Raw genomic sequence first — 15685 nt, forward strand, 5'->3', positions numbered from 1 at the left:
CAACAAATTCATAAGAAAAACACTGGCTGTGGGAGATGGAAATGCCACTAGTGATCTGAAAAACTAAAAGTTGAGACGGCACAGTGAAAGACAGCAACAGCATAAAATATTTAATAAAGGAAAAAATGTGGCGCATTGGGCGTTGCAGTTCTCTTTTGCCAGGCCTCAGCTGAACAGCCTCACCTTGCCTGTTTTGAAAGCAAACAGGGACAGAACAGCACGGCCATTCAGAGAGGGGAGCCCTTTTCTGCCAAAAAAACTCAAGGAAAAAACAAGGCCATGGGCACAGGTGTGGCGCCGTCTACTTCAAACATGCGCAAACTTCCCCAAAAACTCCACTCATGGGTTCCAGTAAACAGCAGCCACAGGGGCAGGAATATTTAATGCAGAAAATACTTCATAAACAACTGCCTATGCTAGCTCAGATTCACTAATTTTCCATCTATATTTTCTCTCCATTTTCTCAGCGTTTGTTTTGTTTTCATTTTGTTGTATAAATATAGGTAGTGTCTACAGATACGGACCCGTACCCGTAGCCTGTGGCCTACGGATACGGTACTTTCCATTTGCCAGACAGATACGGACCCGTACGCGAGTCTCGGGAGTCAAGAAGCTGCTAACCACTGCAAACTGTTGAAAGGTAAGCAAAGGTTATGGTTAGGATTAGTGTTAGGTTTAGGGTCCGTACCTCCAGCGTCTACTGGGAGTCACGTGACCAGATCTCGCGTATCTGATTGGCAAATGGAAAGTGCCGTATCCGTAGGCCACAGGCTACGGGTCCGTACCTCTAGCAACTACCATAAATATATATTTAGAAAACTGCAACCATCTTAAAGTCACACCTTATCTGGCACATCAAGCTTTTACGCAGTTTCAAACATCATTAGGAGACCACAAACCACATTAGGAATAATTTGTTCCTCCATAAACTAATTTGGACACACATAATATATCTTCAGTAACTCCTCACAAGTGGTCAACATTCAACTAAATCTAATTTGTATGTCAAACAATGCATTGCAAGGTGTTCACTGGGCTTTTGAGCCTTCAAGAAGTCGATAAACACAATAGATCAGTCACTGTGCTAGAGTCCTAACAAAGGTGTACAGGGATGTAAAGTTTGTTTTTTACCGACTATCTTAGAAGGTTCTGTCATTTCATCATTCAATTATCAGCTCTTGCAGACTGTAAAAGGGATGAAATGGTGAGAATTTGTTTGTGCTCTTTACTATTTAGTGCAGAGGCTGCACTCCTGAACCCAATCAACAGGGGGCAATGCAGAGCCACTACAACAACAGCCGTAGTCCAGCAGCACTCAAAATGCACACAATAGCAGAAACATTTCAACTCTGCAGAGGCCAGCAAAAATGATGGTTAAATATACAAGTTCCGTGCACAAGAGGAGACAGGAATTCCAGATATGCCAACCACAACTGTAAAAACACAAGTCTACACACAGATGTAAAAACTCCTGCACATTCCGGCCAGTTCAATATTTGTCGAAGAATACTCAAAGGTCCGCCTGCCAGATGCTATTTAGTGTCAGCCAAACTCGGGTGTTCGGTCCGTGGAACGCTCACAGAGTAGTAATGATAGCTCTGCAAGCCACTCGGTGAATTACAGCGGGATGAGTGAGAGTGCACGAGGAGTTCAGCCTGTGGCCTTCACACTGCGCTGCTGTACGCGCCAATGGGAACTGAAAGCACAACAACTGGGCCGCATACACAACTACAGAGAGGCTAATCCTCTTGCTCGGCGCCTCACCTCATCGTACTCCTCAGGACAGCCCACAGCTCCATCCCCTGGACTGTAGTTTACATTGTAGAGCTGCGGCTCTGGTCCTGTAGACAGAAGAGGAAGAAGATAAGTTTAGTGTGTGCAGGATAAACAAAGCCGGACAGTGAAGGACGCACAACAAACACAACGACTGGTGTACATAGTGCCGATGCCCATGTGCAAACAGACGGCAATTATGCAGAAGGAAGAGAAGGAAGGTGTCACAGCAGGTAAATGAAACAACAGAAGTGGGTGGGGAAATTTATTTATATATATTTTTTAAAAATACAGCACTATCATTATTGTTTTCTGAGATGTTTTTTCCACTGAATGCAATTGAACTAATAATCATGCAAAAATCTGTGTGCATTTACACTGCAAACAAGTCCATACAATTACATTTCTGGAGCCTGTGAGCATTTTTTCTGACAATCACGAGATGCTAGTGAGACAGCAATTTTAAATATTATTTCTTCCATATCCCACTTGCATAATATTAAAGTGTCTGTTTGAATGCATCACAAAGATCTGTGATTTCCACATTGGTGTTTGTATCAGTCTCTTCATCCTACTAAAAACAAAACAAAAAAAATCTCACAATCATGAGACACACGTTATACTGGTATAATTTAAATAAAATCACTCAATGTTTTTATATGACCTTTACAATAGATGATAATGCTTTGTGTATATTTTTTCCATTTAATAATTTAGATCAACATATCCTCAAACTTTGAAAAAAGGCATTTTTTTCCTCCACAACTAAATAATAAATAAGTGAACCCAAATATTAATTTGATTATTCAACAGAAGAAAACTACAAAAGAAACGAAAACATTTTTACAGCAAAGTTTTATTTCACTTGATCTTACAGATGAACAAACATTAGCAAAGCTTAATGTGAATGTCTATGACGAAAAAATAAACAATATTTTCCTTTCCAAAGTGTTTATTAAAGCCTGCAATCAGCACATTTAAGAGTTGGAGTCCTCGCTGTCCTACTCTGGCATATTTACAGTCAGCAATCTAAGCGTGATGTGACAGCAAACATTATGTAACTTTTACACTCACATTTCAAGGACTATAGAATGTCAAGTGATGAGGGTATGTGCAAAATAAAACAATAAAAACTGGCAAGAAGCCACCGATATCCAATTCATATTTGTCAAAGACCTCCGCTGAAAGCACCTGCAGACCAACGGTGTAATCTGAGACGGACCAACAAGAGTCCCATGAGCCACTGCGGCTCCAGTATCTAGTAAACAGAGCAGTGAATAGCGCCCTGCTGAGAGAACAGAGCACAAACAGTCTTCTGCCAGGATACCCAAAGGGGTTTTGTGCCCCGGGGGTCTTATGTAACCCTTTGCTCTTCGAAGCCCAAGCATATTGCAGCCTAGTAAAGTGAAATGAGTCTAAAATGAATGGAACTGTGCTGCAGAAGCTGGTCTCTGCTGAACAACACACCTGCAGTCTCCTGGCATAATGTCAAAATGAGAACGGAGTTTCTTGACCAAGTTTTGTCATTCCAGACATGCCATAGCCACTACAGGGTGCAAGGCATTTCCATAGCCTGCAGGAATGTCTTTATTAAAGGTACCCTTTTCATTGACAAGTAATGCAGAAATTAAATTTGTAAAAGAAGGTGGAGTGCACTGGAGTTGATATTGAAGCTACACTGTAGGCCAGGAGCTGGAAGAGCAGGTTTCGGCCCGTGTTCACAACCGAGGTGGGGGCAGCAGGAGAAAAGAACACGACATGGATCTAAAAATCAATTCTTTAGCTGCAAAGTGACAAGCACTCTGGAAATCTGTCAGCAGCTTGGGAAGGTACAGTCCAGGCCTGATCTTCACACACCAATGTGAAAAGTTTTTCAGGAGGAAATATCTGATTCACTCATCGTATGGCTTATTGCACAAAAAAAAAAAAAAAAAAACACTAAAGAGAGGCATAAAGACAGGATGATCAGTGGCGAGGGCAACACGAATGATATCTAAAATAATGATCCCCTACAAATACAGTCATTTGTGGCATAGTTGCTCATTTACCATCCATTAAGCAAACTATTTTACATTGCCTCAGCTGTAGAGTAACCATCCCGCTAAGGTTATTTTACTGAAATACATAAAAAAGTAGGTAATTTTTGCAAACTTGTCAACATATTCGAATAAAAGAATGTCTGTGCTTTCATTTTAATTTTACAACACAACTTAGCTACAACAGTAGTGACTGGACGGGCAAAAATAAGGGAGAAACAGAGAGGACAGTAAATAATTAAGGCGAATAGGACTCTCTGCCTAGACCTCATCTCTCTGTTCTGAAAGCTGGCCAATCGGCCCATGTGTCCGTGCATCTCATGCTTTCCAATGCATGACTTATTAATGGTCTGAGTAACCAGAGCGGTGCAACCCAGAAAGCCCTGGGAAAGAGTTCTACAAATCAATACGCTGCGCGGACCGAGGCATCAATTGCTGCAGTGACATCACCATCGTGTGCATATTATGTCAAACATCCAGCTTCTGCTATAAAGTAAACCACCGCTGACATGATTTCACTTCAGGCTACCTGCATCCATCACAATTCACTTCACTATGCAGCAAACAGAGAACGGCTCAAAATCGGAGTCAAGTCAATATTTAAACAAGATCAGATCAGATTTTTAGAGGTGAAGTCTGAGAATCCTGGTGACAAAGCGGTCCTGTAAAGTTGTTATGACGTACGATGCCGCGTGGAAGTGTGTGAAACAGTTTGTAAAAGTGGAGCGAGGGGGAATCAAAACGGTTAAAGAAAGACTCGCACTGATTTTGAGTTCAGTAAGAAAGAATTTGGGTCAGTGTTCTGCCTTTCCTTTCAAAATCCCTCACCTCTGCTGAGCGATACATGTCAGCATACAGCGTTGATAACAGTATTTGGCACCATGTGTAATGTGGAGAAATGGAGGCACATGTCGAAGACTGAGGCTGATCACGTAGATGCCTATTTAGACGTAGTGTATTATATAATAAATAGGGAGTGGTTTAGATGCTGGAATTTGCAGCTGGGGTGTTTTTAACAGCAGATATGTTCTTACTCATGGAAAACTACAGGCCAAGAAAATGGCAACAGCAACATCATCACATGAAACATGGATTTCTTTGGGAATTATAGTAAATATTAATTTTAAAAAAAGCTTCCTGCATTTACGAGGCATCACAAAAGCAAGGCGTTTTCATGTCAGCCTTAGATTAAAAGGCCAACTGAGTCCACAGAAAGGGGACACTGGGTAAAGAGTTTACAACAATAAAACAAAGAGGCATGTTGACTCACCTCCGTTGCTAATTGCAGAGATTCCACGATGAAAGTCTTCAAAGCTGATCACTCCGAGGCCACTGGGATCCAAAAATTTGGTCAGATCCTTTACCTGAAAGAAACAAACACCGAAATCGTCAAAACAATTTCACCATGGCAACAGAAGAAAACCCCACTCGCGTAGAGCTATCATTTTGTTCGGCCTAGATGCTTCAAGATGATGTAATACATGGCGTAAGGGGAAGTTTACCACAAAAAAGGGGCAAATGAGTTTGCTGCAATGTTTGCATACTGACTTCAGTGGAAAAGCACGCCGCATTCAGGAGAACGGGCCAGGATTTTATCTGAACATCAGCTACAGAAAACTGCCAAGACATCATTCTGAGGATCATTTCACTCACATGACACTTGTGCTGCGGAGTTACGAGCGCTCCGTGGATGTTCTGATTACAGGAGCAGAAAATCACCAATAAAACACATCTGATCTCCAGAAGAAAACAGACTTTTTGCAGATGTCAAGTGTTTTACTTTACTGGACTCAGAGCAATAGCGAGTTTATAAGGACAAAGGGTACTGTCTTAAACTTGTTGCATCGGTTCAAAAAAAAATTAGAAAAAGAAGAAAGAAAAACGTAGAATCTAAAAGCAGCTGATAAAGTGTTGATCATATACACACTTCATGAAAAATAGAAGCATTCTGAAGCAAAAGATGAAACTGGTTCCCAAAACTACACAAGAAATCCTAAAAAAAAAAAAAATACAGCTTAATTGGGTTTTAGTTGAGTAGCACATTCATAATATGAAGCAAACATAGCCTTCTGTGCGCAGAAACTCTGCAGCACTCAAGTGTTAAATGTGTTACGTAAGTGCACCTACATCATCTATATTTCTACAGTCTGTAGCCTGGCAACCTCAGAGCATAAAAAGCTACAGTGCAATTCGGATCCCCCTTTCTTTAGATCTAGTTTTTGAATAAATGTGAAATCAAACTCAACCTGATCCACAGAGAGAGAAACTTCTGGCACACTGACAATTCATGTTTCATCTCTCTCCCAAAGGTTTAACCTGTGAACTACACATTAGCCTGTAAAATGATCCGTGCCACCGAGCAATCAACGTCGATTCACACAAATAATAAACCAAGTCAGATGTCAACCATCACAAAATTACAGTAACCCATCATTACGGCATACTTTCGAGCGTGTATCACTGACAAAATTACTGTAGCTGGGAGGGAGCCTGGGAGCATGTTGAGTGAGGTTTCTGTGGCTTCGGCTCGCTTATTCCTTGAGAAAGTGAGCAGACAATGTGAACACGGCCTTTAAACCGAGGCACTCATTCTCTGTGTGTGTGTGTGTGGCGTCTTCTCCTCTGCACTTTTTCCTATCGGTTTCACATGAAAACAAGTTGATCTGCTTAGCAACGCTGAGCCCTGACTTGAGAGGCTGAGAAGGCTGAAACTCCTAATAAACTGACTCGGACAAGCCTGTGGCGTACAATCTGGGTTTGGTGAATTAAACCCAGCTGTACTTAGAGAGAGTAAGGGAGTGCCCGATTTCACTGAATGGCGGTTTACAGAAAACGTTAACTTTAGCATGTGGCATCAAGGCTCCCCCGGCTTTCATCTCTCGCAATACAGTAGATCTGCTGCACATTCTAGACTAAAAAAAAAGAAGCTGAAGAAACGGGGTTTTTCCAAGGACTGAACTTGAAGTGGCTGAGGTCACTGGTAGGTGTGTGAATGCAGCTTTCCGTTTTCCAGTTCACAATGGAGCGTGAAGTTCACAGGAAATCATTTTGTTCCATGTAGCCGTTCAGAAACACCTCTGCAGGGTGAGGCGAGAAAACAAGAGGTGTGAAGGGGGCATGACTAAGAGTGTGCGTGGCTCCGATGACATTTATTTTTGCATATCTGTTGTAATAAGAAGCACATAACTTATTGCTGCTGCAGTAAGAGACACCGGGGCAGTAAACTCTAATAATTCACCGCTGAACAGGCTGGATTCACCCTCAGTGGCAGCCAGAGCTACCAGGGCAGTTTTAAGCTACTACACGGTGGAAGCTATCCATGGCCTACATCTGAGTTGTTAAGTCTGTACAGCAGTGCCAGGCCCCTCAGGTCTTGTGAGCAGAGCCTGTTGGCTATTCTAGGTCTAACCTAAAAACGAAAGGTGAATGTGATTTCAGTTCAGCAACACCCCGGAAAAGTCTCCCCATAAACCAATTACTCAAAAACAGCACACACAATTTCATATTGCTGGTATTGCTGTGTCCTTTCAGGGACTAATGATTCATCTACTTATTCTTGTTCTGACAGCTAATCTGCGCTGTAGATGCGACCTATTCATGACCTCTATTGTTTTTCCTGCATGGGTTTTGCAAAACGCTGCACAATTACAGTTTGTTAGCATTGAACAAACTAAACCTGTCTGTAAAATAACTTCTTTTTGGAAAAGTTTGACTCCATTTTTTTATCTCTTTGATTTCTTGTCTGTTTTTCAGCTTAATTTTAAGCATTTATTTTGGAAATTGTGATTTACAGCATTGTCTTTAACACTTGTATCAGTGTGCTTGGTTACACCTTGCAAGTACAACCGTGACAGACAGTGGTAAGGCACGGATAAAAGCTAAACTCGAATGCAACTCGACTTGGAGGAGCAGCAAGAGCACTGTGGTTTTTCTGTTTCCTCTATTTGTGTCTAATCAGTGCCGGGGCACGCCTGACCGCCTCCACAAAGACCACTGTTGTGCATAACCCCACGAAGAAGAATACCCTGGGGTGAGAGTTTTCCCTGAAGGGGATTTCACAATAGTTCCTAAACAACACTGCGATAGCCATAATCATGAGTCTAGTGGGTTGGCAAAAGATGATGTATAGAAAAAACTAAACCAGGAGAAGCTTTGAAAATAAAACATGAACACACACACGCACACAAAAAGGGAACTCAAGAGAGGGGATGTTTCATGGAACGGGACATTCCATTGTGGATTAGAGGGTCAGTACATAAAAGCAGCGGGTGAGGGGAGGGAGGGTGGCCAAAGTAGGGTTGGTAGTGTCGACTCGCAAGAGAGACGCCACCACAATGCCGTTCAGTGTGGCTTTTGTGCAGAATCAGGGTCAAAACCAGACTGAGTGGGGGTCAGACGATTCTTTTCAATAACCAAATTCCCTGATCTGATGCATACCTGCAGGACATCTCACCAATATTCATCAGAAGGGCTCAGAGATTAATCCCTGCAGGGATAACAGCAGGTCAGCATTTCATGTTCACAGTGTTCCCAATACGGCCTAGAAAAATCACCAAACTACAGTAAATGAGACGGTGTACAGTAGAGGCTACAAATCAAACTTATCTCAACTGCTCTCCTGATAAACACGTCTCACCCACTGAAGTGGCAGAGACAGAACTTGGCATTTCATAGGTTAACATTGTACTTAACAACAGAGCAATATGTTTTGCCGTGAAAAGTTTGATATGACACAAACTGCATTTTTGCTTTAAGATTTCACATTGTACGATACTCAATGCACAAAACACACAACGCAGTGTGTGTGTGTGTGCATAGGCCGCTATCACATCCTGGAATATTTCTGGAGAAAACATTTGCATGCTTAGCATACAGGCACCAGCCGAACATTGATGCAAATGCCTCACAAATACCTTCCTGCTGTCTCTGACAGGTTGCTGAAATATTTGCAAATAAGTACAGGATAATACACATGCAAGTGCTGCTCCTAGCCTCCAGTAAAACAAGTATTACACGAACACACACACAAACGTATAAAAAAAATGACCTGTTGTACAATGGCTCTGTGGAGGCAGAAGTGCACAAGGCAAGCGGATTTTGCAGAAATTAATTAAATTCTGTTTATCACATTTTATCTAAATATTCCCATAGACACAATGAGCTTACTCTTAGCTCCAGTCCCAATTTGCTTATATCCCTAGAAGCAATTTAAACTTAACACTATTTTAATCAATGTGTTTTACGCCTATCCTTAAGTATCAATAGAACTCCATGCCCTATGGTTTCTTAACCACATGTTAAATGCTGGTGTCACCACCGTGGCCCACAGCATAATTTCACACATCAAAGTCACTGAGGCATGGAAGTTATTCAAACCCCTTTTATCTCCAGATGACTGAAACACAAGGACATATCAGGGCAAAGCTTATTCAAATATGAAAAGTACATTCACATGTGTGCCAAACTGATATGACAGAAGTCTATGCTAGTCCTGTTAGATTAGACCCGACTTTCCCACTGATCTTTGTGTAGCACAGATAATTAATGCCAAAACCACTAAAATCTTACATGCATTATGTAGTTAAACATTCCACAAATTCTAAAGATAAATCTGTTTGCTGTGTTCTTATTTACTGCAAATGAAAAACGGGTTGGAAAATGCAAGCATGCCTAAACCTCTGTCTCTTGTTTGGATCAAAAAAGTACAGAAATCTGAGAGGAGTTTCCTGTAAAGACGCACATTAGCTGCTTCAGTTCTTGGAAACCAGATATCCGATGGCTAACACAAAGAAAAAAAAAGCACAAGTAATCAATCTGCACAATCTGGTCAGCCGTACACAGCAGACCTTTCAGCAGCAGAGATCCAAAGAAGCTGCTGGATTCAATGTGTCGGTGAAAAATTCCACCAGAAACTAAACAGTATAAAAGAACAGTAAAGACAAATCACATCTTTGAAATAAAATGTGAAGTTCTCTGTGTCATGTACATGCAACACCTTTCCGTAGCAAATCAACAGGTGGAAGTGATTTACATTAAACCAACATGACTGAAGCTGTGCTCCTCTTTCCCTCAAACAAGGTCACAGGCAGTTAGTGAACAGCGCCCAAACCATGAAGTCCCTCTGACTCAGGAAAACACATTTTACTCTTAATCCTTCACAATTCCCTGCCTGGGGAGCTGCAGATACCTATGGATAGACACGGGACAGATCAGGGGCAATAGAGGCGCTTTGAACTGGGAGAGAAGGGATTAAAAAGCATTAGTGAGCGAGCATCACACTGTGTGTGTGGAGTACCAACAAGTACCCATACTCACCCAAGGGCCCTGTTCAAAATCTGAAAAGTCTGAAAGAGTTTAATTTAAGCTGTTAATATATTGTAAATTAACAATTTGCCTAAGGCTACGTGCACACTATTCAGAGTTTCATTTTAGAACAGTGTTTTGAAGCACAAACTATTTTTATCCAGACAAGCCCTTTAGGACTGTCAGCATTAAGCTCCGAGGATGTTAACATGAATAAAACTGCATATCACATGACCAGTCACATACACTACACATGTGGGTGCTGATGTAAACACAAAGCAGGGGTTCGTTGTTCAGTTGTACAAAATACTACAGTTTAAGAGCAGTAATGGCAAACAGTAAAGCCAAAGATTTCCGAAACTGCACAACAGCTGCTAGCACAGATAACGAGGTTAGCAACGCCTGAAATTCATTTTCCATGTTGAATTAAACAGTTGTAGTCACAGCAGAGGCCTCAGCTTTCTTCCGGAAAAGCGTCACTTGATAAGAGTGTGACAAATCAGGGTAAAACATATAGTGACAATTACGAAAGCAAACATGAGTGTCCATGTCATTGCTGTCCACCTCCACAATAAAATGCAACCTGAGTTTTCAAACTAAAATTGGTCCAGCAGTTTCCAAAAGTCTCCATTTTAGGGGTTTTAAACATCACAGTAGTGTGGACCCTGGGTGAAAACATATCAAAAGTTTGATTTTTTTAAGTTATGGCTAAAACTGGTCACCAACACAGGCGTGTTGTAAGAGACTATTCTGACAGGCTAGAATCTCATGACATGTCTAAGGTTTGGCACCAGTTGTCAATTATGATTAATTACACAGGAGAAAACTATTGAATGTTGTATCCAATGCCCATTTTTAGCCCTGATGCCCTACATGTTTTAACTAAGTTATGTTTGTGCTGATACCCAAAAGACAACATTAAAAAAAAATGTATCCTCATGACTTGAAAATGATAATTAATATTGCATTACAGAGCATGCTCATTGAGGCATGCTTGATTTGTGAGGCTTATTCCTGTTGCCAGATAGGTGACATCATCCGTTACGTCCATCCTTTTACTGGTATTTACAAATGTGTTTCCACATGCTGGAGCTCAGCGTGATTCTTGTTAACATCAGGACAGGCACACAGACAAGCATGTCAGAGAGGAAAAGAAAGCCAAGTCACAAAAACACTAACGCAACAGTGGCCTGTGTCAAATGTTCACACTCTAAATTTCACTTTCAACTGAAAACAACACCTATACTTATACACACTGTACCATGATTTAAGTTTCTGGTCCCTTGACTTTCAAGTAAAATGTTACAAAATAAAGTTGAAGGACTGGTGCAAAGTTGCAAGATACAACTATAGGGTGAGGGTCATGGGTGGAGTGACACGCTTCAGCCACAGTGCAAGAGATTATCCTTAAACCATACAGTGTGTAAATGGAGGGATGAGGGTTTGTCATTTTACATACTCACGAGTTTCAGGCCTGACAGAATTCATCACAGACAATATGGTGGGATGCTAACCCAAATCCTTGCTTTTGAACACTCACCAAAGATAGATGACAAACTAATCCAGGCATGGTTTTAGCAATATGCAGCACTACTAGCAACATCTTTAGCACTGAATGTTAAGAGCTGATAAGAAAAACAGCACCCAAGACAGAGGTTGTGTTACCTCTGCTTCATTATGTTTCAGGACAACGTAAACCTGACGCAGTTCATTAAAATATTTACACTCCTAATTTTAGAAACAGCATAAACTATCAACTAGCAAAATGACATCAGTAAATGGATTTCAACTGATTGAACTAAACAGGCTTTTTGCAGGAAGCCCTCTGAAGCCCTGCAGAAAATCAATGATAAATCATTTATGTAAATGGAGCTGTATATCGTTTTCCATTAAATTTCACTCAACACGGAGGCAAATGCAAAGAAAAACAAGGTGTCTCACCTGATCAGCACCGTAGGCAGCAGCAAACTCCATAAACTCCTCGATACGAACGAAGCCATCTCCATCTTGGTCTAAAGCGTCGAAGACAGCTTTTAGCGGGGAGACATCTTCCTCCCTCGTATTCACAGCTGAGACCATTGGCAGTGAGTCATCTACCACCATCTTGGAGAGGGAAAGTGTCTCCACAGCTTGCTCACTAGTCCATCCAGCCTCAGGAGAAGAGGTGTTCAAGTCCTGAACTGAAAAATCAAAAGGTGCCACTTCATTACAATCTGAAAGCTCCAGCTGGTTGTTGTTTGCCGGCCTCTCCTCTTCCCTCTGCTCAGCTGTCAGATCAGGAACACCTCCTCTCTGTGCATCCTCGGGCGGCTTCAAGTCCCACGATTCTTCCTCACGGACTTCTTCAACAATCAAGCATGGATCCAAAGCCATTTCCCCCTGATTTTTGGCTTCAGAAAAAATTTCGTCTTCCATCAAATCCTTAGACGCGTTCTCCACAGGACAACTCTCACTGGTGAAATCACCCTGAATGAGAGCATCTTCAGCTGGAGGCAGTGTCAGCGGTGAAGTTTTGTCTGACAAATGCGGAGCAAGTGAGTCATTCTCACCTTGTGGCTCTGAAGTAAGACTTTCAGTTACAGTAGCTTCTGCACGTACCACCTCTGACGCCTCTGTTGATACATCTGATGGAGCGTCCGTGCAGATAACAGAGGCAGGACTAGCAGGGCACAAACTCAGACTGCTGTCGATATCTGGAACCTCAAAATCCAACAAAGGCACAGATCCTTCAAAACACTCCAGTTGTGTGCTGATGTGGTTCTGCAGGAGGCAGCTGTCAGGTAAACCTTCCAGGGTAGTGCTACTGGTTACAAGCAGATCAGTCACTTGATCAGGGAATGAACCTTTGTCTCCAATTTCAGGTGACAAAGTCTCCATACTCTGTGAGGGAGGGGGGCCTGCCTGTTCATCTCGTGACAGGTCTGCTGCCTCTTCAGTGACACCCTGTGGGTTCAACTCACCTATAGACTCTGGGGTGAGGCAGGGGTGTTGATCAGAGAGGAAATCTACTAATAAAAATGGATCCCCTGTCTTCGTTTCAGAATTCCTTTGAGAAATCTTCACCGGAGAAGCGGGCACACTGAGGTTTATTAGCTCAGCCTGACCACTGTACACATCTGAGTCCTCGAGAGGGGAATCCTGCGTAAGATTCAGCTCCTTAGAGGCATAATTTTTCCCAATCACATCAGGAAAGTTGGGAGAAAATAGCCACGATAAAGTGCTGTCACTGATTTCATCAAGTCCCTCAATTTTTTCTGTGTAAGACAAGTCCTCTATATGGAGGGAAGCTTGAGAAACAGGGGAGTGATCTCCCTCAAATTGCAATTCTCCACAAGACAACTGATTTATGAGCTTGTCCAATTCTACTGGTTTATCAACCTTTCCTGCTTCACTTAGGTGGGATGTCTGATCCTGGTTCCTGAAATCCAAACCTGTCTGACCACTCTGGCTTTGACAGGGCACACCTCCATTGTCTGTATCCAGTGTTTGAAATCCAAGAGGAAATGGCTGTTCTGACTCCCACTGTGTGTGCCCCAGAGGGCCAGACAGAATTGTCGGTTCCATTTAGACTGGCTTAGTCCTCCTCTCGCGAACTTTGGAGAGCTTCAGACGTTTTATCTCACTGCTGTAATCAAGATCCAGCTCTTCAGTTTTAATGCCATGCTTTTATATGGCACTACACGTCTTCAATGAAACCATAAACCAAGTGTGGACTTCGTACAATCATGTTCTCACGTAAACAGTTAAAATACGCTGACAGATATTGTGATTTAATAAATAACAACGTAAAGAAGACGAATAGTTAGTCTGACAACGGTTTAACAAACTGTACCTGTAGGTTTAACTTCTGACAGCCACATCTCGACAACGACGTTACCTAAATTTAGCAGTCATGTTAATTTTTCAACCTTACAGATTATGATGTGAATGCGTCCTGACTCACTACGTCCCCTTCCGTCATGGCAGGTCCAGTCCTGGTTGATGTTGCCGAACGTTTTAGCTTGAGCACATCCATCAGCAACATGCTTCACGTCGACCAGGAAACTACTAAATCACCGAAATAACGTCTCGGAGCTGAACCGATAAACACAACCGGCAGCATCTCTGCCAAAGAGCCGCACTATAAAGTTAAGAATTAACGCGTCGAGTCACGAGTGTTTGTCAACATTAGCTTTCTTAGCCGATTATCGAACCGTATCCATCGGAGGCTAATTTGCTGAGGAGCCGACGGTGCTGCGAGGAAACGGTGGAAACACAGCGACTCAGACCGTAATTAACCTCAAGCTGTGTATTAAATCTCCGATTATAAAGCGGACTACCACATGCAACACCGACTGCCTTTCCCCCAAATGAATTTATGCTAGCAACTACCGTTAACTCCTCCTTCGAGCATCCCACTTCTTTCGTGCCATTGGACACCGGAGCTGCTAACTGACTAGCTAGCGAAAATTAGCCTATTAGCTAGCCCACACGCCAAACAGTCCACCTTCGTCCCTTCTCATATAAATGAAACGATAATTTGAGCTTCAGTATGTCACGGTTTAAGAGATAATTACGGAAATTGTCGCCTCGGTCCGGGATTAATTCTTCATGTCGACGCCGTTTTTCCAGCGGCAAATCCACCTGTGTCAGTGAGAAGACAGGCCAGACGAATGACGAGACGAAAACCGCTCTTTCCTCCTCAAATTCCTCTATTGTTCCCGTCCCAAAAACGCGTCCGTCTCAGCGGCCCTCGTCGAAAACCACAGCGAAACGAGCGAGGGGTGAAATGAGGCCAAGGAGCTCCATCGTTTGGCAGTCAGTACCACCGATGTTGATCACAGACGGCGAATGCTCTCGCATCAGCATCAGCAGTGTCCCATCCTCCTCCTCCTCCTCCAGCCGCATACACACCACTGACGTTTCACGCAAGCGTACAAAACACCCCGCAGTATCAGTGCCTTTATAGCGCCTATCAGCTGGGATTTTATGATTTGTGATTTTCCCCAAATTCTCCACAGACTCGCCTGTCCTCATATGTCAAAGATCGTCTGTATTTGAGGGAAGCAGCACTTTACACAGAGGTCACAGTGCAGGGTCAGGATGTGTGGGTGTCCTGCTCAGTGACACTTCAGCAGTGTGGGTGTTTGTCTGTGTGAACCCACCACCACTGAAATGGATGTTTTTCTAAGCTCTAATTACGCAACAGTTGATCTAACATTCAAGCCAATTCACTACTGTGGAGGAAAGACCATTTATCATTTAGAGAAAATTGCTCAATGGATGCAATGGTAGTCTTTTGGTGCCCCCATGCGACTTTAAACAGTAGTGATTTAATTCAAGTTCACATTACCACACTATGTCATCATATTGGTCATTTAAATCTAGTGCTTCAGAGCAAGTTATCCTTTTAGATCCAAAAGTGGCGGAGATGAGCTGCAAGCAGAAATCAATGATTGATGTTTCCCTTTATCTCTGCTCCACTTGAAGGATTTTACAAGATCCGATAAGTTGGAAAATATTCAGTCTTTAGAGAGAAAAAATGGAAAATTCAGGAGAGTTCTGACCCGTGATTGAATACTACTGATTAAATC

The 15685-nt window shown here is 42.4% G+C and overlaps 1 protein-coding gene across 1 annotated transcript in view; it reads right to left on the minus strand.

The window, feature by feature from the left end:
* The window catches only part of rab11fip3 (RAB11 family interacting protein 3 (class II)), a 32405-nt gene extending 17401 nt beyond the window's left edge, over positions 1-15004 (minus strand). Inside the window, exons 1-3 of the mRNA XM_022190847.2 lie at positions 12054-15004; positions 5080-5173; positions 1765-1841 (exon numbers count right to left, since the gene is read on the minus strand). Of these exons, the coding sequence (XP_022046539.1) occupies positions 1765-1841; positions 5080-5173; positions 12054-13676 (1794 nt within the window). The 5' untranslated portion in view covers positions 13677-15004. The remainder of the gene's footprint in view (positions 1-1764; positions 1842-5079; positions 5174-12053) is intronic.
* Between the last annotated feature and the right edge of the window lie 681 nt (positions 15005-15685).

This window comes from Acanthochromis polyacanthus, chromosome 19, assembly GCF_021347895.1.
Source record: "Acanthochromis polyacanthus isolate Apoly-LR-REF ecotype Palm Island chromosome 19, KAUST_Apoly_ChrSc, whole genome shotgun sequence".
Taxonomy (NCBI): domain Eukaryota; kingdom Metazoa; phylum Chordata; class Actinopteri; family Pomacentridae; genus Acanthochromis; species Acanthochromis polyacanthus.